Source organism: Phytophthora infestans, genomic scaffold (assembly GCF_000142945.1).
Source record: "Phytophthora infestans T30-4 supercont1.4 genomic scaffold, whole genome shotgun sequence".
Classification (NCBI taxonomy): Eukaryota; Oomycota; class Peronosporomycetes; order Peronosporales; family Peronosporaceae; genus Phytophthora; species Phytophthora infestans.
In genome coordinates, this window is record NW_003303755.1 from 3,454,207 (window position 1) to 3,476,095 (window position 21,889).

A 21,889-nucleotide genomic window follows, 5' to 3' on the forward strand; every position below is an offset into this window, starting at 1 on the left:
AACAGCACGAGCGTACAGTGTTGAAGGCAAATGGCGCGCGCTACTTGCCAAGCCATCGGTGCATGTGCATGTAGCTGTAGCGATATAGTCCCGCGAAGCCATATTGTTCAGAGCCATCACGAGTGTTGCCACAGGTATCTGGTGATACTTTCCTTCACATGTCAGTTCAGAGCTTTGCGTCGCTTCAATGCCAACCTCGGTGATGGTCGTTCTCTGGCCCAATTACTTACGCTGTGTATGGTTGTGAGGCCCTGAAAATGTCTCTGGTTATCCCTTTCGCTTCTCTATAGCCAAAGGAGAGAATCCGCTGGAAACGACGGCCGCCTTGCCACACTCCAACACGCCGCGGCACGCGCACTACTAACAGAGCTTGCAGTAGACCGAAATGGCGTTCGCATCCTCCGTTGAGACCTTGCGGCCATGCATGGGGCCTGTATCGCCCCCTACAGTCACAGCCCCGAAGAGGCGCTCTGGAAGCGCTGGCCCCAACTCCGTCAAGGACCGAACTGTAGTCGTCTTCGACTGGGACGACACGCTGTGCCCCAGCTCCTGGTTGCACGCGCAGGATCTATTGCCCAAGTATCGCGGTCACCAGATCTCCGTTACGCCTGAACAGCGCGAGGTGCTCTCGCTGATCGGCGCGCACGTCGCGCGCCTGCTGCAGAAGGCCGTGGCTTACGGTCCTGTGTTCGTCGTGACCGCCGCCGAGTACGGCTGGGTCGAGATGTCTGCCGCGCTCTACATGCCGGCCGTTCAAAGTGTGCTGGCGCTCTCCGACGTGCACATCGTGTCCGCGCGCAGCTGGTACGAACAGAACTTCGGCCTTGGCGGCGACTCGGCTACCTGGAAGCAGGAGGTCATGCAGCTCATTGCGCGCAAGTGCTTTGCGGCCGCAGCGCAGGGCGCCGGCGCACGAACGAACAGGGAACCCACTGCCCCGCAAGACGCCTATTTTAACCTCCTTTCCATCGGCGACTCGATGGCAGAACGCGATGCGTGCTTCGCGGCCGCCCAGAGCGTGTGTCGCACGTTCGCTAAAACGCTCAAGTTTGTCGAGCACCCGAACGCCGAGGAGGTGCTGCAGCAGGTGGAACTAACGCACGACTCGTTCGAGCAAATGTGCGGTTGGGATAACAACCTCGACCTGCGGCTGTCTCGCGCCCAGTTAGCCGAACTGCGCGGATCGCCTATTTAAACTGGCGCCACCGAGCCGGTTGTGCATGAAACACATCCGTACACTATGCGCACGACCAATGTTAGGATTGTCCACTAGGGACACAACGATTTTTAGACAAGCACTAGCCTCATGTAGAAAGAATACCTCGAGGCATTTTTTATAATAATATGCAAGTTTTATCTCAAGCAACGTAGCGTTCAAAAAATTGCAACAGTTGAGCTCAACAAGACACGCGCTTTTTACATGTACATGCAGGGAACCCGAAAATATAATTTATATCAATTTCAAAGGACATCGAGAAATACATAACGCGCGAACCTAAGAACTCAGCAAATAAATAATTGGAGCGGGGACATTGCAAACGTAAATTATTAGTGAAATAAACTACCAAGCCTGGGTGAAGCCGCCTAAATGCAAGCATCCACGGTGGTGAAAGAAGAGAGTAGGTGTTCCTGAAGTTGCAGAATGAGCTAGAATATGCGATTCGGAGAAGTCGAGATCTCCAAACCAACCACAAACTGTAGGTCCGGGAAAATAAAAGTTGGGTCGTCGTACACCAACTTCGTAAATACATATTTTGCTAAAGCAATTTTCGTAAATAAATTATTGATAGAAACAATAAACAGTAATTGGCAATAAATATATTTATCGGGTTCCCTGTGTACATGTATCGATCCTAGGATCTTAGTGATCCGCTTAGATCATTTGAAGCGTCGCTTTGCGTTGCGAAGCGCAATCTTGCGATGACAGCAAATGCAAACCAGCTCGCAGAACGCCGACGCCTGCGAGTGAGGTCCCCGAGCCTTGCATTATACATCCGGCGGCATCCTATCTGATGTCATAGTACCTTCCGTATGTACATTTGTAGAAACTCGAGAATCAGCGACTGGAAAACGCGGCTCGAGATCGTCTGGAAGAGCTCCGGAGACAACGGGAGGCCGAGCACAAGCGTCTTGAAGACGGTGAGCTGAGAGCATGCCGTACAGTTGGACTTTTTCTCATGTTACCTTCGCTTTCGGTTTGCAGAGCGAATTGCAGAGGAGCAGCGACATCAGCAGGAGTGTGAGGAGATTCGAAGGAAAGAGGCACAGGAGGAAGAACGCATTTCTAGCCTTGAGTACGAGGAACGCCAGGTGATCGCTGGCATTGAAAAGCAGTTGAAACTTGTAGGGGCCTTCTGGACATCGACTCTTCATCAACCAGGAGGTAGAGTGGATGGAGCTCTACCGGTATGTGCTGCGGTGATAACAACGCGAGCCTTAGAGAAACCGATTCTGGGACTGGAAGGTGATGTTATCCTCGTTGCTGATAACACCGCAAAGATCCACGGATTCGATCGTAAAACCAAGGAACTGTTGTTTACTTCATCTTGGAGCTACCAGAAAGATGCGAACCTTTCTTTAGGAACGCCAATGGCAATGGCGGTGACGCGTTGTGGGCGCTTACTAGGTAAGTGAACAGCCTTATGCGCTTCACTACATGCAGAGTTTGAATCTAATTTCGCCAGTGTGTGAGCAGGAGTGCCCTCGCGTCGTCGTCATTGACCTTCGCGTACTTTTCCACTTATACAGGACGTGTCTTCTCGCTAATCAAGTGACTGGCAATCGCTCGTGCAATCTGGACGCATCATCCGCTCGAATAGCTTTTATTGACGGGAAACCACATCTTGCGCGACCTCGCGGCCTTGCGGTAGATGACGTGGCAGGGGAGTTTTATGCTAGCGATGAAGCAAGCAACTGTATCAGGGTGTTCAAACTACCAGCGATTACTGTGGCCAAAAGTGTAGCTCTCGAGCGCAGTATTTCAGGCTCTCACGCTATGGTGTTGAAAAGACCAACAGGGCTAGATCTCTCTCATTACCATGTCGTTGTGTGTGATACTGGTAACTCCCGTTTGGCTGTATTTGCCAAGCGAGGGGCATTCGTACAGGCTATAGGCCGAAAGGGAATCAACGGTGGGGAATTTTACGATCTACGCGATGTCAAGTTGGCCAACGTTCGAAAGGTGCGCTAGAACGGTGAGGACAACAGAAACTACACTTTACTTAGTACTGATTGCGTCTTGGTGTGGCATGGATACAGCGCGCGATCACCCGAGGGGTTCAACATGAAAGTGATGCTGGAGTCGCAAATGAGCAGTTTGAAGCAATTGCAGCGGATTGTGGCAACTATCGCGTGCAAATACTTAACGAACGTGGCGAATTCCTCAGGCAATTATCGTTACTTGGGAGTCTGGAGCAGATTGCTTTCCAACACGACCAGTTTGCGAATCTACGTGCAGAACTTACGAGAGAGTACGCTGCGCTACATAAATCTCCTCCTGGTTTATCTGGTGAACGCATGGATGGCATTTACAGTCTTGCGAAGTTACTACATCCGACGTGCAAACTTTACGCTCGTCTAACGTCTTGCCTAATGGAGTGGCGTGATAAGCGCTCGCGCTTTCATCATCCATTCGCGCTTGCGTATGCTCCATCTGAGAGAGAAATTATAGTAGTCGACCGAGAAAATGCCAGTGCGTACACTTACAACTTCGACGCCGCCGGAAGCACTTGGCTCCAGCTTCCAAAGAACCAGCTTCGAGGCGTTTGTAGCGTGCACAGCTGTCTCCAGCTCAACCTTACCTTTAGCAATCCAGAAGAGCAAAAGGAAGTCTCACTAAAAGAACAATGGCTATACGTGAGTGACCCGGTAGCGCACCGTGTGGCTGTGCTCGACTCTAGCAACCTGACTCTACAGTTCTATATTGGTGCAACCACGTATGGACACCAGGAATTCTGCTCAAATGGCTTTCTTCCAGGAGAGCTGAACCACCCATCATTTCTCGCAGTGTACAGCGTGAATTATGACACTTGTATGTCGACCGCTTCTCAACATTATATAGCAGTTAGCGATAGTGGCAACCACACCGTGTCACAATTTAACGCTCGAGATGGATCTTTCTGCGGTCGTATTGGCGAAGGATATGGTCATTTGGAAGGATTCTTCAACTCACCACAAGGAATTGCGGTTTGGAAAGATCAACTTCTTTTTGTCTGCGACCAATGCAACCATCGCGTTCAAGTTTTCGATCTGATAACGCGCAAATGTTTGCGTGTTTTCGGTCAACTGGGCACGTCGCCTGGTGAATTTAGTTTTCCAACGGGTCTTGCAATTTGTCCTGCACTTCTCGAAACTCCAAAATGCAACTTTGGTCCTCATCGGTCTGATAAACTTGTCGTTGCGGATACTGGCAATTGCCGGGTGCAAGTTCTTGACCTAAATGGCAGCGTGCAACTGGTCCTCGATTCGAAAGCCACTCCATTTGATCTACCAATGTCACCGATGGGAGTTTGGGTGCAGCAACGAAGTGGATACATACTCGTAAGCGACACCGCCAACCTCTGTGTGGCCGTCTTTACGAACACTGGTATATTTCTCTCTGCATTCGGAGCCACAGGGGAGGCGGATACCCGATTTGTCCAGCCTGTTGGTGTGGCGATTGCCCCTGCAGACGCAGGTGTTGAGTTGCTACTTACTGCTGACTCTGGCCGATGTGATGTAAGCAAATTACAGCTACGGCTGCGAGGTTAACAGATACACACCAACTCTATTGTTTTGTTTCTTGCTCGTCGTTAATTCAAGTTGATCTCACTTAGCTCGACATCATCTTCACTATTTGATCCCAACCGCTGCATGCGAGCGGTGGGTGTTGCAGTTGAATCGACAGGAGCGGTGGGAGTGGTATTGCCACTAGCAACATCGTCGAGGGGTGTGTACTGGTTCCTCCACCGCTTCACCAACGTGACGACCACTACGATGCCGATTGCCACATTTGCCACGACTGCTGCAACTAGAAGTACCATAGTAAACGTACTCATCTCACCAATACCACTCGTCGTAGCCACCGCATTGTTGTTTACATCTGACATAGCAGAGTTGTTCGTTCCTCCCAATTGGGACACGTTAAAGTGATCCTCAAGGTTTGTGATGAACTCGGAGATCACAGGAAAATTGGGTGTGCCGACTCCAGAAACCGAGTCCCAGCCAGCAGCAGCGCTGAAAGAGTCATCGCAGGGAGTGTTACCACCACGCGGGGCTCCATTGTTACCGACCACCACATCGTTGAATGCATTGGGGTTCGTCTCCGCCAGATAATAGAGAAGCGGATTGATAAAGCCTAATGGACTCTTGCCAGCATTCAACCGCATATCATTCCATAGCGTCACCATAGCGCCAAGGACTGGTGTGGACGCTGACGTCCCTGACACTGACGATAGACGGCCATTCATATAGACGAGGAAGCCTGCGCCTAGTGCGGCTACGTCTGGATAAGCACGCCCGCTAGCATTGAAGAAGCCCGCAGTGTTTGGGATATTCCGTGTAGCTAAGTATCTCTCGACAGATGTGCGCTGGTACTCTGGCATGGCGTAGATGTTGGAGAATCCGCCACCAGAAGTGATAATCCCTCCATTCTCGACACTACAGATCACCTCTTCTTTTGTATGAAAGAATGACTTTGCTGCTTGCTGTGCTTTTGTTAATAGCATCGTGGCGCCCACCGTAGTGATGTACGGACTTGAGGACGGCCACTGCGGGCCACTCTTCTTGCACATTTCCTCGACTGGCACCTTCTCGAACTCAGGACGTAGGCCAGTAACACCATCGTCACCGCCGGCAATGAGAACTGTAATTCCACGCAGACCCATCTTGATAAGAAGCGTGTCCAGGGTACGTGCATATCCTGGCGAGACATCGAAGATATGCTCTTCGTCGTCCGAGTAGCTGATCGAGACGACGAGTGGAGGGTTTTCCAATGCTAGGACGTCCTGCACAAACTCGACAAACGGCTCATCCTCCGACGAGTACGGATTGCTGCCGTTCATGGTCCATACAAACGTCGTAGCGTTACGACCAACTCCTGTGATGTACTGCACGTCCAGTGATGCCTCCGTACTCGCGTGTTCGGGGTTATTGACCCGACTTCCTTTTTCAATGATAGGTGGCGGGTTCTCACCTGGCAAGTACTGGGAGAAGAAGGTTTTCAGGTCTGCGGGATCGTACGATTCATCATAGAACGACGGCACGCATTGCGTGTTGCTTGGGTTGGTCACCACGAGGTTGTCCGGGATACCGTACGTCTGTCGAACTTGAGCCAAAGTCCCCCCTCCATTATTTGTCGATTCCGCCGTCTCTGATGTCGCAGCCCCCAGCGCTCGCAGCCCCAGTGGATGTGCATTTACGCTCAGAAATGATACAAAGTCCTGCAGGTGCTCCGGCACTGACACATCAGTTGCTGCTCGCATCAGTCTTCGACGCTTCCTGGTGGGGGCACTGTTCGTTTTCTGTGCCTCGTAGTGGTAGATCTGCGTGTTTAATAGTCGCTCAGCGTGCTTCACCTTCATCGGTATTTTGAAAAGGTTTGAGGTGGTTGAAAATGCCCCTGCGTTGTTTTCGTGTGCGAATTCTCTGACCCAGTGGCGCACTGCACCAAGTGCACCATGAGCTGGCCGAGAGAGATGATCTGTTTGCTCCTGAGTGAGATATTGGCCGTACGTAGTGTGTCTTCAGTTCACAAACAACAGTAAATTGGATGGTATCGTCAGTACTCTCTAGCCAGTATTAGCAACCACATACTCGACAATGCCGATTGCACGTACGCTGGGTCGGAGACACGATAGAATACTCGCTCCATCCCGTTGAAGTCGTCTGGGTGCAGTCCGATGACCAGTGGCACCACTTGCTCGGGATCAACGCGACTCTGACGGACGTAGCGGTCACTGGAGAATCCGCTGAAGCGCGAGGGGGGCTCGTACGTGGCGGCTATAGTGCCCCCGGAGAGGGAGCACAGCACCACCGCCAACGAGAGCAGCCACAAGCCCGACATATCAAGAGTGCGCCACGTACGGTACAGAGGTAAGTGAGGCAGAGGTGACGATTTGATGAAAGTTAAGATCATTTTTAGCTTTTGGTTTACCTTGATTAAACTAAGTGACAAAACGTGAAATGTTGAAGTGGCCCGATGTCGTAAATATGGGGCCATTCTAGTACCGCTGGAGGCTCTAACATTTGGGGTCAAAGGAGCTAAAGCTGCTACTTCGTACATAATACATGTAGTACAATTCACGTTGGCAGCACACGTATAGCGCAAACTCGGGTTTCTGCCAGAAACTTTCTGGGCCACAAGTTGCGCCGAATATCCTTAAATATTTATTGCTGTAATAGAAGCCTTGGCATGGTCAACATCGACCAGCTGCGTAGGGCTACCGTAGCTTCTACAGTATACTCTTAAGTCATCTAGACAGGTCCTTCTGTCCTGTGACTCACAACCTGTGAGCACAATAATGCCAACTAACGTTAAAGTTCTTGTAGAGTTGTGCACGATGATTGGCTAATTCTGGAAATGTCATTTGAATCATTCCCTTGACGATGCTGAAGTCTGTCCCGTTCGTGCCGCCAGCGTGGGCATCTGCGCTGCGTAGCCCCCCTGGGCAAAAGCTTCATCTGGGTCATTTCCCGACACCCATTCTTCCCTTCTCGCCGCCGGGTTTGCCTGATGGTGTGCGCATGCTCATCAAGCGCGACGACTTCAGCGGAATGGAAACGTCGGGCAACAAGATACGCAAACTTGAATTCCTACTAGCGGAGGCGCTGGAGCAAAAAGCGGACTGTATCGTTACGTGCGGGGGCATGCAGAGTAACCATTGCAGAGCCACTGCTGCCGTCGCAAGGATGCTCGGGTTGGATTCGTATCTGCTGCTACGCACTAACAAGCCTGACGAGGACCCAGGACTGGTGGGCAATGTGCTGTTCGACCGGTAATGATGCTGAGAGAGTGTTTCCGACCGGGGTGGAGGATTACCGCTATTGCTGTGATATATAGTATGTTGGACGCCAACCTCATCCAAATGTCTCGTCAGGAGTACGGCAAATGCGGCAGTGAAGCTATGATTAAGGTGAGTGGCCTTAGTTGATGGTTGTATCATCTCGCAATGCTAACCAATCTGCTATGCTGTGCTTCTTAGCGCACTTGTGACCGACTACGGAACGAAGGACGTCGTCCGTACGCGATTCCGGTCGGTGGGAGCAATGGTCTCGGCACGTGGGGATACATTCAAGCCATTGACGAAATCAATCACCAAATTAAGGTTTGTGTTGAAAAAATTCGGCTGGGGGCACTGAGACGAACAAAATTCAAACCTGAATATTCGATCCGTGTGAAAATAAAAGGATCTCAATCTCCCAGTCACGGATATTGCGTTTGCTTGCGGAAGCGGAGGAACAGCTACTGGTATTGGGCTGGGGTCGTATCTGTACGCTGAGGCCCACCCAGATGCAGCTCTAAACTTTGACACGAAGACTCCTGGTACGGCATTTGTGAACCTTACTCGTATCGGATACATTCGCTCAAATGTGGGTTTAATACGTGTGCTTTGTCGTGGCAATTTAGCGCACGCGTATATTGTTTGCGACAGCGACGAGTATTTTCACGGCCACATCGACGGTCAGATCCTGCCCGCCATGGGAGCACCGTCCGACATTTTGTCGAGGCAGTTTCTCCAGATCACCAACGCGCAGGGCACCGGCTACGCTCGCAGCACGAAGAAGGAGCTTGAGTTCATCTACAGTGTGAGTCGCAAGACCGGTGTGTTAATGGACCCCGTTTACTCCGGCAAGGCGCTCTTCCACCTTATTCGCGAATTGAACGAAGCGCCAGAGGTAAGAAGCGTTAGGAAAATACAGCCTTCGCTGCCGGTGCTAACCACCAATGTTGTTGTGTGCTTTCAGAAATTTGTGGGGAAGACTATCCTGTTCGTGCACACAGGCGGCCAGTTCGGTATGTTTGACAAGGTAGACGCGCTGCAAGAGGTCATTCGCCAAGACCAGGTGTCGCGCTTTGTGATGGAGTAGCCCAGAACCTCTTCCTCGTACCCATGGCTACGTACATGCAATGAAATACCCAAAACCACAATGAATGTCGCTCCTCCCATGTATGGTTGCCTCCTGCTGCGTCCGACCTTATTTTTTTACCCATTTCACCTTCGCAAGACTGTGCCCACGGCGCTGATTGTGGGATGAATAATATGCAATTTTCTGCTTCGATTGCTATAATATAGCAGATTGAGCACAAATTTCTGCTTTATTTATATAATATAAATAAAGCAGAAATTTGTGCTCAATCTGCCTTCTCGTGCGCAATCGCAGTATGCTCTTTTGCCATCGTCCAATCCACAGTTTGGACTTCGAACTGAAGGAGATGTGCTCAAAAAGCCTCTTACAAAAATTTATATGTTTGCAAATTGAAGTGGCGACACAGCCCTGTTTTTGTCCTCTCTGGACTGTGGTGACGCGCACCTTGAGCAGTCGCATCCCAATTGCCAAGTGCAAGTGCCCATGACGGAGCTTCCCTGACGCCGCGCGGCCTCCGCATGGGCTCACTTCTCAATTCTCCACGATGCTGGCAACCAAGAAGTGCGTGACGATCTACTCCTGCTTCTTCTCCATTGCCTAGCTGCTCGCTGACGCTGTGTGTGCGTTTTACAGACTGCAGACTGCTGGACTGACTCGCGCATTGGCCAAGCGTGGTCTTCGCTTTGCAAGCTCCGTATCGACCGATGATACGCCGTACTATGATGTGGTAGTCGCGGGTGGAGGCGTCATGGGCTTCTCCACCGCCTACCACCTTGTCACCGCCGCTCCCAACCTCAAGATCGCTGTGGTGGAGAAGGATCCCTGCGTACGTCAGTGCTGCTCTTTGTTATATGTTGCACGCGACTAACTCTGTCGCTCCGGTGATGCAGTACAAATACGCATCGGCTATACTATCGGCTGGCGGCATCCGCCACCAATTCTCGGAGACGGAGAATATCCAGATGAGCCTTTACGGCACTGAGTTCTTGAGCAACATTGGCACCAACATGAAGGTGGACGGTCATGACGCTCCCGACGTGCAATTCGTCGAAGGTGGCTACATGTTCTTGGCCAGTGAACGCGGTTTAGATGTGCTTCACCAGAACTACGCGACGCAAAAGGCCACGGGTGCCGACGTGCAGTTGCTTGACCCTGTGGCTCTCAAGAAGCGCTTCCCGTGGATCAACACGGACGGTGTCGAGCAAGCCATTTTGGGCATGAAGGACCAGGGATGGTTCGACCCCTGGGCTTTCCTCAATGCCATGAAACGAAAGAGTGTTGCTTTGGGTGTGGATGTGCTGGAAGGCGAAGTTAAACACTTTGATCTGGGGGGACAGAACCAGATTGAAAAAGTGCACATTGAGGTCACGAACTCGCCTGAATGTGGTGACATGCGCTTCAACTCAGTTCGTGCTGGTGTTGTCGTGAACGCAGCGGGATGCTGGTCGAGTAAGCTGTTGGAGGCTTGTGGTAGCTTCGACTACCCGGTTAAACCTCGCAAGCGCTCCATGTTCGCCTTCCACTGCGACGCCGAAGAAATCTGGAAGGGAGATGCCGCGACGCCGCTTGTAGTGGACCCCAATGGCGTTTACTTTCGACGTGAGGGAGCTGGTGGTCGATTCGTCTGTGGTTGGTCTCCTGAGCCTGAGGATGACTACGATGGACAGTCCACAGACGAGTTAGATTTCCCGGATCACGACCATTTCGAGGATCAGATCTGGCCTACTATTGCCCACCGTGTCAAGAGCTTCGAGGCTATCAAGGTTCTTAGTGCATGGGCAGGATACTACGACTACAACACTCTCGACCAGAACGCTATCATCGGCCTGCACCCGGACGTCCCTAACATGTACCTTGTCAATGGATTCAGCGGACACGGTCTGCAGCAATCACCTGCTGCCGGTCGTGCAATTTCCGAGCTGGTCCTCCATGACGAATTCAAGACTATCGACTGCTCTCGCTTCAGCTTTGACCGTGTGCGTGCTAACGAGCCGTTTTTAGAGCAAGGAATCGTGTAGATGAACGTGCGTGATCGCGACGATGTTGTTCTCCTCTTTTTTGCAGTATCCACAATAAAGTCCGAGATTTTTTAATGGCGATAGATACATAATGAAGTTTTCGACTTGCTAGCATCCTGAGGCAATGACCAGGCGTTGCTTTGAGTAGCTCCGTTGAGCTCTTGGACTTCGGTGAGCCTAGCGTTCACTGCATAAATTACTTGCAAGTACCCAGATACCTCTTTTCGTCGTAGCTGTGCCAGTTCCTCGGCACAGCGCTTACCGTCACGAAGCTGCTGGGTGCGACGTATGAGTTTTGCCTCCCGTTCACGAGCTGATTGCTTGAATTGCGTGGCCAGCAGCTCATTTTTATCTAAAAGGTCTGCGAACTCGGTTTTGAGAGCTAATAACTCCTCGGTACGTTCCTCCATAACTTCCTTGGCTTTGCGTGCTGCCAGCACCGCCGCGTCCCGTTCTTTGACAGCCGCCTCTTCTCGTTGTGCGTGTAATTTGCAATCACTAGTAGCTTGTTGCAATTTTAACGCTGTGCGGTGCTGTTTGTTCCCCCAGCTTTTTTCCTTTAGGCGATCCAGCTCCTGCTGCTCTAGCGAACGTGATGTTTTACTCGTAGCCGCAGCGAGCTGTTCCTGTAGCGCCGTCTTTTCTTCCCTCGTCTTCTGCAGCATTTCCTCAAGTTTCTCGATTTTTTGACGAAACCCACTCACTGCAACCTCCACATCTATCGACATTTGTCGAGCATTGTCTAGTTCCTGTTTGAGAGCTCCCACTTTTACTTCATGTTCTCGTGCGATCTGCTGCCACAGTTCTCGTACACGTTTAGCGTCGCTCTCTGTGCGTTGTACGAGCTGATCTCGATCTGCTTTAAGCTTTTGGATCTCATCCGCAGCTAATTCAGCTTCTGCCATGGCAATTTCCTTCTTCTCTAGCTCCTTCTTCCACTTGGTCTCCATGGTTTTAAGCTCTGCGGCCAGCGTCGTGTTCTTCTGTGTAGCGGCGTTCCTGCCCAGTACTGCCATCTTGTGCATGGCCACCTCGTCCTCCAGCTCCTTTTCCAGCGCCATCTGCTTGTCACGAGCCTGCTGCGCTGCTTGGGTGCAGCGTTGCTGCACGTGACGCAACTCCAGTTCGCGCAGTTGCGCCTCGTTTTCTAGTGTGGATCGAGCAGTGCGTTCCTGCGCTAGTCGACGCGTCAGCTCTTCCACCTCTATACGTAGAGCATCCCGCTCGCCTTGCAGCCTTCGTGTTAGCTCCGGCAAGCTTCCGGACGCCGGAGTGGGCGACGGTGGGGCAGCTTCGTCCATTTTGACACTGCGGCGCCAACTTTTGAATTTGAATTTTGGATCACCAAAATGGTAGCTAAGTCGATATAGATACATTACATTGGTTTGTAGAGGTCGCTCCGCTACAGTGCAAGCGTAGCAGTTAACAATGGTTCAGCACCGCGTCACGGCACCTCGGTCCGCTGGCTACGCTGTAATAGGCAGCAATGCATTGCACCTGAAGGAGAGACATCAATGGAGATCTTTTAGCGGTGTGCAGGCCTGGATCTGCGGACTCAGTGCGTTGTCGGGATTTCTATTTGGCTATGACTTGTGCGTCATGGTGGTGGCGTTGCCACTCATCCAGCAGGTGACCAATGCTTCAGTGAGTGATCTTATAGCGTTGAATCGTTATTAAGGCTAGTGTTTTTGTCGCTGTATCATTTAGGATTTTGCACTCTCGGCCACTTCGGCACAGAGTATCGTGAGTACGCTCATGCTTGGCGCTGTGATCGGGTCGCTTGTGGGTGGCGTCGTTGCGGATTGGTACGAGCATCACAGAAAGCCCTTACCATGCTGCACTCATGCTGATAGCCTTGTGACTGTAATTTATGCAGGGTTGGACGCAAACCCGCGAACTTGATCACTGCCGCACTCTTCTTATCGGGATCGCTGTTCATGACTTTTGCCGGGTCACTACAGACAATGCTGGTTGGCCGATTCGTTGCGGGTCTAGCTGTCGGAAGCAGCGGACCTTGCGTCTCAACGTACGTGGCTGAAATTGCCCAGCCAAAGACTCGTGGTGCGTTGGTGACAATCAGCGAGGTGCGTTCGGAAGACATCTACTTCTCCCTCTGCAAACTGGATGGCGGCTAACAATGCCGCGGTTGGATGAATCAGGTTATGGTATGCTTCGGTTGCCTTGTATCCGTCGTTGTAAGCTCTTCTCTACAAGGCAGTAAGGTACTATCGGAGCAAAACTGGATGTGTTCAATGCCTAATGAGATGATGGCTAACTCATCAGTGTATCTGGATAGGATGACTGGCGAAAGATGCTTGGCATGACCCTCTTCCCCCCAATTGTGCAATTGGTACCCACTTGTTTATCACTTGTACTCATACTGAGCTGTCCGAGCTAATCCGTACCTTCTTCTAATGTCCAGGTTGGGATGCCATTCCTGCCAGAATCCCCTCGATGGTTAATTTCGGTTAGTTCGAATGGAGAAATTAGGATAAACAGGCAATCTAACTCTCCTTCTGTCTCCAGAAATATCGGACGAAGGAAGCAAGTGCTGTTCTTAAACGATTGCTTTACAGCGAAGAAGCATCGCAAGAGATCATCCGAGCACACCTGGACATTGGGGTGCGTTTGTGCCGGAGGAACGATGATTCTGCTGCTTTTAATGTGGATTTGAGTGCATGTACAGACATTCCATGAAAGCTTTATTCACGCAATGAGCGAACTTGTGACGGACGGGCTAACTCGAAAGTACGTGCAATGGGTTGGTGGCAAGTTGTATCGCTCTCATCGAAGTGATTTCGTATCCGTAGACGCGTACTGTTCTGCGTCACCATCGCATTCTGCCACATCTTGACGGCAGCGAATGCGATGCTGTATTATTCGAGCTACATCCTCGATGGACTGCAAATGGAAAATGCCCATCAGGTCTCCTCCCTTAGCAAGGAGATTTGGGTTGGCATTGCCAAGCTTGCAGGCGTTTGTTCAGCTGTTGCTGTGGTGGACCGCGTTGGTCGTCGCCACCTCCTGATCATCGGAACTAGCTTGATGCTGATCTGCCACTTCATTTTCGCCGTTTGCTTTTGGACCCTCAGCTCGACACACTCGGAAACTGTGCAGACGATCGGCGAATGGAACCTCTATGTGTTCATCTTCGCCTGGAATCTGAGCTGGGCTCCATTGATGTGGGTCGTGTGCTCGGAGATTCTGCCGGACGAATTCCGCTCCATTGGGATGGGTCTTACGTTTGGCACGTTCTGGCTGGGCAGTGCACTAGTCAACCAGACGCTTCTCTCGGTTTTCCACGCCTTTGGGACTGGAAACGCCTTCCTGCTTTACAGTGCACTTACAGCTACTTCGCTTGGTTTCGTTTACTTCAAGGTTCGTTGGGAGCTTCATCTTTTTATGGTGTTGCAGCTAATGACGCTTACTTGTAGGTTCCAGAAACTACCGGGCTCACGTTCGAGCAGATTGCCATGCTCTTCAACGAGCAGACGGCCAATGCTCCTCTAGTCAACGCAGTGTAGATAAAATACTGGAGCGTGGATATATAACTTGCAAATCAAATCACTCAGCTAACTTCATACTTTACTTTCCCTTCAAATGGAAACGGTAAAGTTGGAAGATGGCGGGCTGTCGACAGCGCAGCAGCAGCTCGAGGAACTCGAATGCATGCTCAGCATGTTTCCTAATAGCGACGAGCTGAAGGTCGATGAGGCAGCTGAATCAGCACTCGAGGAGTTTGTCGCTGAGAGCAATAGAACCGACAAACTCTCACGTCCTGCAAGCCAAATCCACTACACTCTTTACTACAAGGTGCTCAGCTGTATTCCTACTGATGACAAACTTGCCACTGATTCGTATTCCACCTCGTGCTTTGCAGGATCTAGCTTTTGGTCGTGATGTGCCATCTTTGACGCTCGCGTGTCCTCTAGGATACCCAAAAGCCGACCCAATGCTGTTCGAGGTGAACTGCCCTCAGCTGTCACGTGCCGAGATGGAACGCTTGAACACTGAGCTAGAAGAGCTGACAACTGCTGCATGTAACAACCAAGAAGTGGCGGGACTGCAGCTATATCAGTTGATGCACGAATTTCTAACGCAAGTAGAGGCTAATAGCTCTACAGTCGACGTACAAAGCACAGCAGCCGCTGCCGAAGAAACGTCAACGCCCGTGACATTAGGTCGACGCGCTATTTACTTCCACCACATAATTGCGTCCAACAAGCGGCGAGTTGTAAAGGAATGGGCGTCCGAACTACAGCTTGGTGGGTTTAGCAAGATTGGCTGGCCAGGCGTCGTGATCGTCGAAGGACTCGAGCCCAACGTTCAGGAATATGTGCGTCGACTGCAGCATTTACGATGGAAACATATTACTGTACGTGGAAAGCAAACAGAGGAGCTAGAAGAGGGTAGTTCAGGAGACATCGACTCTTTGAGGAGACTACCACGCAGCTTTCATGAATACCCCGAGAATGGCATGTCGGACTTGGCCACAGCGTGTCGAGATGCCGGATTGGAGGAACTTTTCCTTACGACAATGAAAATCTACGGCAGGTCAGAAGGCAAGGAGGCTCTTGACAAGGAGAAAGGCAAATGAAAAATCGAGGGCTCTATGAGGGGTCAAACTTACACTCGCTGCTTCTTGGTGTTCCCAGTGACAACAGCCTTGCCACGCTTCCGTGGCTGTTTGGTCTTCACTTCCTCTTCTTCCCCTTCGCTATCGCTGTCCGTCTTCTCAGCAACCGAGTCACTTTCACCAATCGGCAGTAAGCTCTTCATGGTCACGATACTAAAGTCCACGAGGTAAGACTTCTGCAGCATACGATCAATACGCTGAAAGTGACGCTCGCTGTAGGCAATCAGCGCCTCCACTGTCTTGGCAGCACCTTCCAGCGATTTCAGGCGACTGGGAGGCACTTCACGCAGAATCGTGCTCACCAGTACTTGACAGACACTCGTGTTACGAGCGTTCGTGTTCCAGTCCCGTAGCCACTCCATGAGCGTCGTGAGTTGTTCATCTTCCAGACTCAGTACCACCGGCGCAAAGATGTCCTCGGGCGAAAAGTTGTCGGGATCAATAGGCTTACCTCCCGGGAGAACAGGCTGGTCCTTGTGTCGCGGTCCTTCAAGCAGGTCACGGAAAATCTGTAGCATGCGGTTCGGGTGGTTGAGCTCGAATGCGAGCTGCACGGCTTCCAGCAGCTTGTTGTTACGGAGACAGTTGAAGAGTTCCTGTTCCTTCAGTAGCTTGGCGTCTCTGTCGTCTTGTTGCGCACGCTCCTCTTCTTCCGTGAAGTCTTGCCAGAGATTGATAGTCGAGTCGGCACCACCGCTAACCATCTCGGAACTGTCCTTGGCAACAGCTAGAGCCCAGATCTTGTCCTCGTGATTGTCCAGCGTTGCTTCGCACTCGTTGCTCTTGATGGTCCAGAGCTTAACTAGTCCGTCAGCACCGGCAGACAGGAGCTGCATACCAGCACAAGCAAACTGCACATTCAGCACAGACGCAGTGTGGCCTTCGAACGTTTTCAAGCACGAAAAGTCCTTGGCAGACCACACTTTCACAGTCTTGTCACCACTGGCAGATGCAAGGCACTGGTCGACGGGGGAAAACTCCACAGCCCAGACACCGCGTTTGTGGCCTCGACACACACCAGCCAGCGTCAAAATACGACCGGCACCAGCTTGTTGCGAGTGCCACACCTTGATGAGTTTATCCTGGGACGCACTGGCAATGAAGCGGTCGTTCGGCGCCACAGCGAGAGCGTTCACGTCCTTGTCGTGAGCTTTAACAGCACCAAGCGTAGAAATGGTCAGCTCTGTCGATGCAGGCTTGGCAGGAGTAGCGTACGCGCCAGCAAGCGGCTGCAGACTCCACATCTTGAGCGTCTTGTCCGAGCTACCGGTAACAAAAAAAGCAGCGCCAGTGGCGAAGCTAGAAGCACGCTGTGAGATGGCAACAGCGCCGAGAGCCTCTGTGTGGCCCGCACAAGTAGCCACACAGCGTGGCAAAGTCTTGCCCATCTTCTTGCCACCAGTAGGTCGTAAGTCCCAAAGTCTAGCAGTGCGATCTTTGGAAGCACTCACAAGCCAGCGTCCATCTGGAGATACCGCCAAAGCCATGACAATATCTGTGTGACCTGAAAGAAGTTCGCACGACAACGTGCTACGGTTCAGAAGACGGATCTGTTCGCTGTTGGTGGCCACAGCGAGCACATCCGACGGTTCTCCACTCGCGTCAGCCTTCGGGATGTACTTGAGGTTGAGGATATCGTCGTTATAGCCGATAATCTGCGTCCGACGAGTCAGTTTCTCGTCGAATACCAGGAAATTCTGCTCGGAAGACACGATCACAACCTCGCGGCGGGTAGTACTCAGCAGTAGATCCTTGTAAGTAAGCGCTGACGAGGCATCCGACTTCTGCGTGAACAGCGTCTCGCACGTACTGCCACTGCTACGCCAAAGCCGCAACGCGCCCTTGTCTCCAGCAGTCAAGAAGTGAATTGCCTTGTCATCCTGAGACTTGTTACTTGTGATGCATTTGAAAGTCGACGGCACCACTACGAGACCTTCTACTGCTTCATGCACCAGCACCGTCTTGCTGAGCTTCTGATCTCTTAAATCCCAAAAGTTGACCACCTTGTCACGCCCAGCAGACAACATAGTGTAGCCATCTTCCGAGAATGCCACGCTGGTCACCAGACTCATGTGGTCCTGGATGCACGCCACTTGCTTCTGCGTGTACAAGTCCCAGACACGCACAGTGGCGTCATCACTGGCCGACACGAGAGATAGTCGAGCTGCATCAGGGTGGAACTGCACGAGCGTTACAATACCCGCATGGCCGCGGAAGTTGTGTGTGCAGAAGCCCTTGTCAACGTCGAAGACTTTGACTGTGCGGTCGCTACCACCAGTGGCTAGCAGCGTACCCGACGGGTCAAAGCCCATTGCCAGCACCGGTGTTTCATGGGCCTTGATAGTGCGCACGCATTTAAACGTGTCCAGATCCCACACGCGCAGCAGCAGGTTACGACCAGCAGTCACAAGCTGATTCTTCTTCCCCGGCCGTACAGTGAATACCACGAACGACTCCTTTGCCTCCTCGTCCTCTACGTCTTGTTGCAAAGTGCGCTGAAGCTCTCCGGTCTCAGCGTCGATGATGGCCACGTCGTCGTGCAGCATACAGGCCATTAGCGCGCGAGGCTCTGAGTCAGCGCTAGTGCGGCCATTGAAGAGCTCCACCTTGCCGCCTGTATACACGCCCGCGTGGCTTTTAACGGTGCGCCAGCTCTTGGAGAGACCCAAGCGGGTCGAATAGCTACCGGCCACACCAGCAGAAGCCTGCGCCGAGTCCGTGGAGCTTTTCATCGTCGGCAAACGTTGCAATGCACCAGTATTTGACTGGAGCGGAAACGTTAAATGAGGTGAAAATGTAGCCACATAAATTTGAGGTTAATCATCTATTGCAAAATTTGCATTACCGTTACTTCATTCTATTTCGATCTTTGACAAGGCATGGAATCGGAGACACACGCGGCGGTGAAGGCTGGCGACGTGACCAAGCTCCATAATCTGCTAGAGAGTGACTATAATTTGGACGTTAAGGATGAGGACGAGCGCACGCCATTGCATTGGGCCTGTGCGACAGGGCGTCTAGACGTGGCAGAGTTCCTCCTGGAACGTGCGAAGACCACTGTAAATGTGCAGGACGACGCCGGGTGGACACCGCTCATGAGCGCTGCATCTGCAGGCCACGGAGATATCGTTGGTCTTTTGCTGAGCAAGTAAGTGCTGGCTCAAAAGCTACTGTATGTCGTATTTTTGGTCTTTAATTGATGCGCCCATCGATGTTTCTCAGAGGTGCAGATGCGAACCTCCCCAATGAAAACGGACAGATCCCGTTGCACTATTATCGAGGTATGCTGCGAGCATAGCTACCCAGATGAGCAATTAGGTGTAGAATCGTTGCTGATAGCTAATCCGTGTTGCTGGAATACAGGACGTCAAGAGATCGCCGAGTTATTACTGGACTATACTCGTGACGTCAACCAAGCGGTGCGATGAGCGTACACTTACCAGATCACTGTGGTCGCACTAACTGTTCTACTACGTGGTGTGTTTTAATGCGGCAGGATAATACGGGCAGTACCCCGCTGATGCGTGCTATTGGAGGCAAACCAAGTCCAGGTTCGCTTTATTTGTACATTGCTGCCAAAAATGTTTTTTAAAGCTCAGCAAACGGTGTTTTTCTGTTTTTTTGCTATGCGGTTCTACAGTGATCATTGCTCTTCTTCTTGATCATGGTGCAAAAGTCAACACTCGCGATGTCGGAGGCAACACCCCTCTGCACTTGGCAATCACAGAAGGCTACGAGGATATCGCACGTTTCTTACTGGAGAATGGAGCAAACCCGAACGCTAAAAACCATGACGAGGAGATCTAGCAAAAACTGCTTTCCGAGCTGAAATTCAGATGCTCGTGGCCAAGAAAAAGGGGGTGAGCCACCCGTAACAAGTTATACCCAATGTGCAGCCCGGAAAACTCTGTTATCACAAAGCAAAAAATTGGGAAAACTGTATTGATCTCATTTACTTAAGTACACCCATTGAACCACTCATTGTGTTGTTCAAGCTCGAATGTTGTTAGTAGTCGTCATCCGATCCAGTGAGGTCGAGATCAGGAATGTTAACCAAGATCAGGATTGATGCATGGCAGTAGATTCTCTTCCAAGCCAATTCGATCTTCTCATTCCAGTCGTCCGCATGTAAGTCGCATCGCTTGAATGAGCGAGTCTCCGAGTGGGTCAAAATCGTCTGGTTTCACTCCAATCTTGAGATGTACCAGTGCGAGATTCATCACCTTCTAGGCGAGATCCTCTGATGACAAGAGCGACTTCATACCGCTGCTGATATGCACGATCACGCGGCTCTGAATCTGAACCGAGGCTTGGAAAAGAGGTTTCATGTGCGGATAGTTCTCGAAGAGATACCTGTAAAAGTTCTCATAAAGAAGCCCAATCTTGGTGCCGGACCCAACAGCGTGGTGAGCGTCGGTCTGGATGTTTTCCTTGAAGACTCGCTCCCAGTGCTCGAAAGCTACCAGTCGATCAGCATTTGTCGGATGGTTCAGTGACTGGAAAGTGAGGCATGTAACGCTTGATGATGCGGCAATACTGTTTGGAGAATTTCGGGTGGCTGCGATGAGCGCTAACACTTGCGCCAACCCCCATTTTCGTTTGTTGTTATGCTCGATGGATTCAATTACAAAGTGGAATCCGCCGGCGACCTGCGAGTTCGCTGCAAAAACATGTATGGGAAGTCCACAGATCGAAGGATGGCTTACATAAGATGCCGAGGGCATTTCAAACTGCTATCTGGCCGAGCCTCTTAGTGCGTTCGCACACAGAAATAAATTATCCCAGATATAATACTGTGCCAGTCAACTTCCTTAAACATTGCAGCTGTAAAGTCGATCACGTCCTTGAAGATAATATAACTGCCTGAGTGGATAAGTCATGTTAAGTTTATCAAGACAGGATTGCCACAAATCGTCGAACAACGAGTATTTATCGTAAGCCGAGCCTTAGAAAAAAGTTCCTCCTGCTCGGCGGTGCAAAGGTTTCCAGAGCTCAACACAAATAGCCTTGATCTGCTCTGGGAATCGTGTCTGTTTAGCCTGCTTTTTCCCATCGGAAGGCAATGAGCTCGAAACTGACTTCTTCGGTGGCTGCGATCTACACGTAACAGTATGGGCAACAGTCTGAGCGTCATTCTTCCCGTTCTTGCTAGCGGCAGCATTGGCCTTCGCAATTTTGACAATAGCAGCAGCCAGATCGTGCTGCTCACTGGCCTCAGCGGCTGCTATCTCAGCGCTGGCCGCATTCAACGCAGCGCGACTCCTCTGGAAGTGATACTATAACACAGCAACAAGTTAGTCATTTACCACCGACAGCAGCCAGACCATGTCTGCATCCTACCTTGGACCGGTTGACCACAAAAACGTACGTGACGCAGAGATGAGCCTCGAACTTCTTTGCTTGTGGGTCCGTTGTGCGGTGGCGATATCCTGGGAATAGCTTAATATCGAACTGTCGTCGCTCCTTCATGACGAAACCCGCGATCTTGGCCTGGTCCTCAATGAACCAGTTGGAATACGGGGGTCGTGTCTTGAGCGTGACATGCGCTTCGCCACGGACTGTCAGCCGGTCCCTTGCACTCTCAAAGAAATTAAGTAGTAGCGCTCGGTTGATGTGCACGCGCTGTTGTCCGCTGTGGGGGAAGTTAAAGACAATGTACTGAAAAAAATCAGGGATGGTCTTCAGTCCCGTGCCGGTCTTCACCTTTTGCGGCAACTCAAACAGCTTGGTGGCATCCACATCATGCAACACAAGCCCGTGTGCCGACCGCACCGCCGCGATGCACTCTTGGGCATTCGGATATTTGCGACGAACTTGGCTTTCCGAGTCGAACGAGGTAGCGATCACGCCTTGGCCTGTGCTGCGGTGCTTGACAAGTCCTCGCGAGAATGAAAAATCGCCGTCTCCCAGCACCAACACAGTATCATCGGCCGCATACAGCTGGGTTGATGTCTCCTGCGTGCCATGTCGTTGGCGTTTTGCACCGCTGTTTCCGCCGGACAGTCGCCGCTTCCGTAAGGTGTTGGACTTGGTCCGTGCCATTCTTGCCACTCAAAAAGTGACCTTAGCAAACAATGTTGCGCGACATAAATCTTAAGTTGCTGCAAGTCAGATAAAACAAGAAGAACTACGGTAGTTCGATTTACCTCGACAGTTATCTTGGGGCTGA

General features: G+C 51.3%; 10 protein-coding genes across 10 annotated transcripts; 6 read left to right on the forward strand and 4 right to left on the reverse strand.

Moving 5' to 3' along the window:
- Window positions 1-303: 303 nt before the first annotated feature.
- Window positions 304-1,195, forward strand: PITG_03811 (protein kinase; the record flags this gene model as incomplete). The annotated part of the gene is made up of 1 exon (XM_002906807.1): window positions 304-1,195. One exon carries the CDS (start codon window positions 386-388, stop codon window positions 1,193-1,195), a length of 810 nt encoding a protein of 269 aa, XP_002906853.1.
- An 836-nt stretch (window positions 1,196-2,031) lies between these two features.
- PITG_03812 (uncharacterized protein) lies at window positions 2,032-4,749 on the forward strand (the record flags this gene model as incomplete). Its single annotated transcript, XM_002906808.1, has 5 exons — window positions 2,032-2,139; window positions 2,221-2,626; window positions 2,685-3,181; window positions 3,259-4,007; window positions 4,068-4,749. 5 exons carry the CDS (start codon window positions 2,032-2,034, stop codon window positions 4,747-4,749), a joined length of 2,442 nt encoding a protein of 813 aa, XP_002906854.1.
- Window positions 4,750-4,790: 41 nt separating this feature from the next.
- Window positions 4,791-7,042, reverse strand: PITG_03813 (tripeptidyl-peptidase, putative; the record flags this gene model as incomplete). The annotated part of the gene is made up of 3 exons (XM_002906809.1): window positions 4,791-6,473; window positions 6,555-6,720; window positions 6,816-7,042. 3 exons carry the CDS (start codon window positions 7,040-7,042, stop codon window positions 4,791-4,793), a joined length of 2,076 nt encoding a protein of 691 aa, XP_002906855.1.
- Window positions 7,043-7,584: 542 nt separating this feature from the next.
- Window positions 7,585-9,066, forward strand: PITG_03814 (D-cysteine desulfhydrase, putative; the record flags this gene model as incomplete). The annotated part of the gene is made up of 6 exons (XM_002906810.1): window positions 7,585-7,973; window positions 8,039-8,111; window positions 8,181-8,303; window positions 8,386-8,521; window positions 8,606-8,874; window positions 8,944-9,066. 6 exons carry the CDS (start codon window positions 7,585-7,587, stop codon window positions 9,064-9,066), a joined length of 1,113 nt encoding a protein of 370 aa, XP_002906856.1.
- Window positions 9,067-9,533: 467 nt separating this feature from the next.
- PITG_03815 (FAD-dependent oxidoreductase domain-containing protein, putative) lies at window positions 9,534-11,084 on the forward strand (the record flags this gene model as incomplete). Its single annotated transcript, XM_002906811.1, has 3 exons — window positions 9,534-9,627; window positions 9,700-9,892; window positions 9,957-11,084. The coding sequence occupies 3 exons, from the start codon at window positions 9,611-9,613 to the stop codon at window positions 11,082-11,084; spliced, it is 1,338 nt and encodes a 445-aa protein (XP_002906857.1).
- A 71-nt stretch (window positions 11,085-11,155) lies between these two features.
- On the reverse strand, window positions 11,156-12,385 carry PITG_03816 (uncharacterized protein; the record flags this gene model as incomplete). Its single annotated transcript, XM_002906812.1, has 2 exons — window positions 11,156-11,732; window positions 11,811-12,385. 2 exons carry the CDS (start codon window positions 12,383-12,385, stop codon window positions 11,156-11,158), a joined length of 1,152 nt encoding a protein of 383 aa, XP_002906858.1.
- A 298-nt stretch (window positions 12,386-12,683) lies between these two features.
- On the forward strand, window positions 12,684-15,259 carry PITG_03817 (Major Facilitator Superfamily (MFS); the record flags this gene model as incomplete). The annotated part of the gene is made up of 10 exons (XM_002906813.1): window positions 12,684-12,728; window positions 12,792-12,889; window positions 12,961-13,168; window positions 13,611-13,706; window positions 13,771-13,832; window positions 13,895-14,462; window positions 14,519-14,602; window positions 14,700-14,897; window positions 14,965-15,048; window positions 15,209-15,259. The coding sequence occupies 10 exons, from the start codon at window positions 12,684-12,686 to the stop codon at window positions 15,257-15,259; spliced, it is 1,494 nt and encodes a 497-aa protein (XP_002906859.1).
- Window positions 15,260-15,710: 451 nt separating this feature from the next.
- Window positions 15,711-18,452, reverse strand: PITG_03818 (U3 small nucleolar RNA-associated protein, putative; the record flags this gene model as incomplete). Its single annotated transcript, XM_002906814.1, has 1 exon — window positions 15,711-18,452. One exon carries the CDS (start codon window positions 18,450-18,452, stop codon window positions 15,711-15,713), a length of 2,742 nt encoding a protein of 913 aa, XP_002906860.1.
- Window positions 18,453-18,599: 147 nt separating this feature from the next.
- PITG_03819 (26S proteasome non-ATPase regulatory subunit, putative) lies at window positions 18,600-19,527 on the forward strand (the record flags this gene model as incomplete). The annotated part of the gene is made up of 5 exons (XM_002906815.1): window positions 18,600-18,868; window positions 18,943-19,001; window positions 19,084-19,139; window positions 19,217-19,271; window positions 19,397-19,527. 5 exons carry the CDS (start codon window positions 18,600-18,602, stop codon window positions 19,525-19,527), a joined length of 570 nt encoding a protein of 189 aa, XP_002906861.1.
- A 1,438-nt stretch (window positions 19,528-20,965) lies between these two features.
- On the reverse strand, window positions 20,966-21,762 carry PITG_03820 (uncharacterized protein; the record flags this gene model as incomplete). Its single annotated transcript, XM_002906816.1, has 2 exons — window positions 20,966-20,984; window positions 21,068-21,762. 2 exons carry the CDS (start codon window positions 21,760-21,762, stop codon window positions 20,966-20,968), a joined length of 714 nt encoding a protein of 237 aa, XP_002906862.1.
- Between the last annotated feature and the right edge of the window lie 127 nt (window positions 21,763-21,889).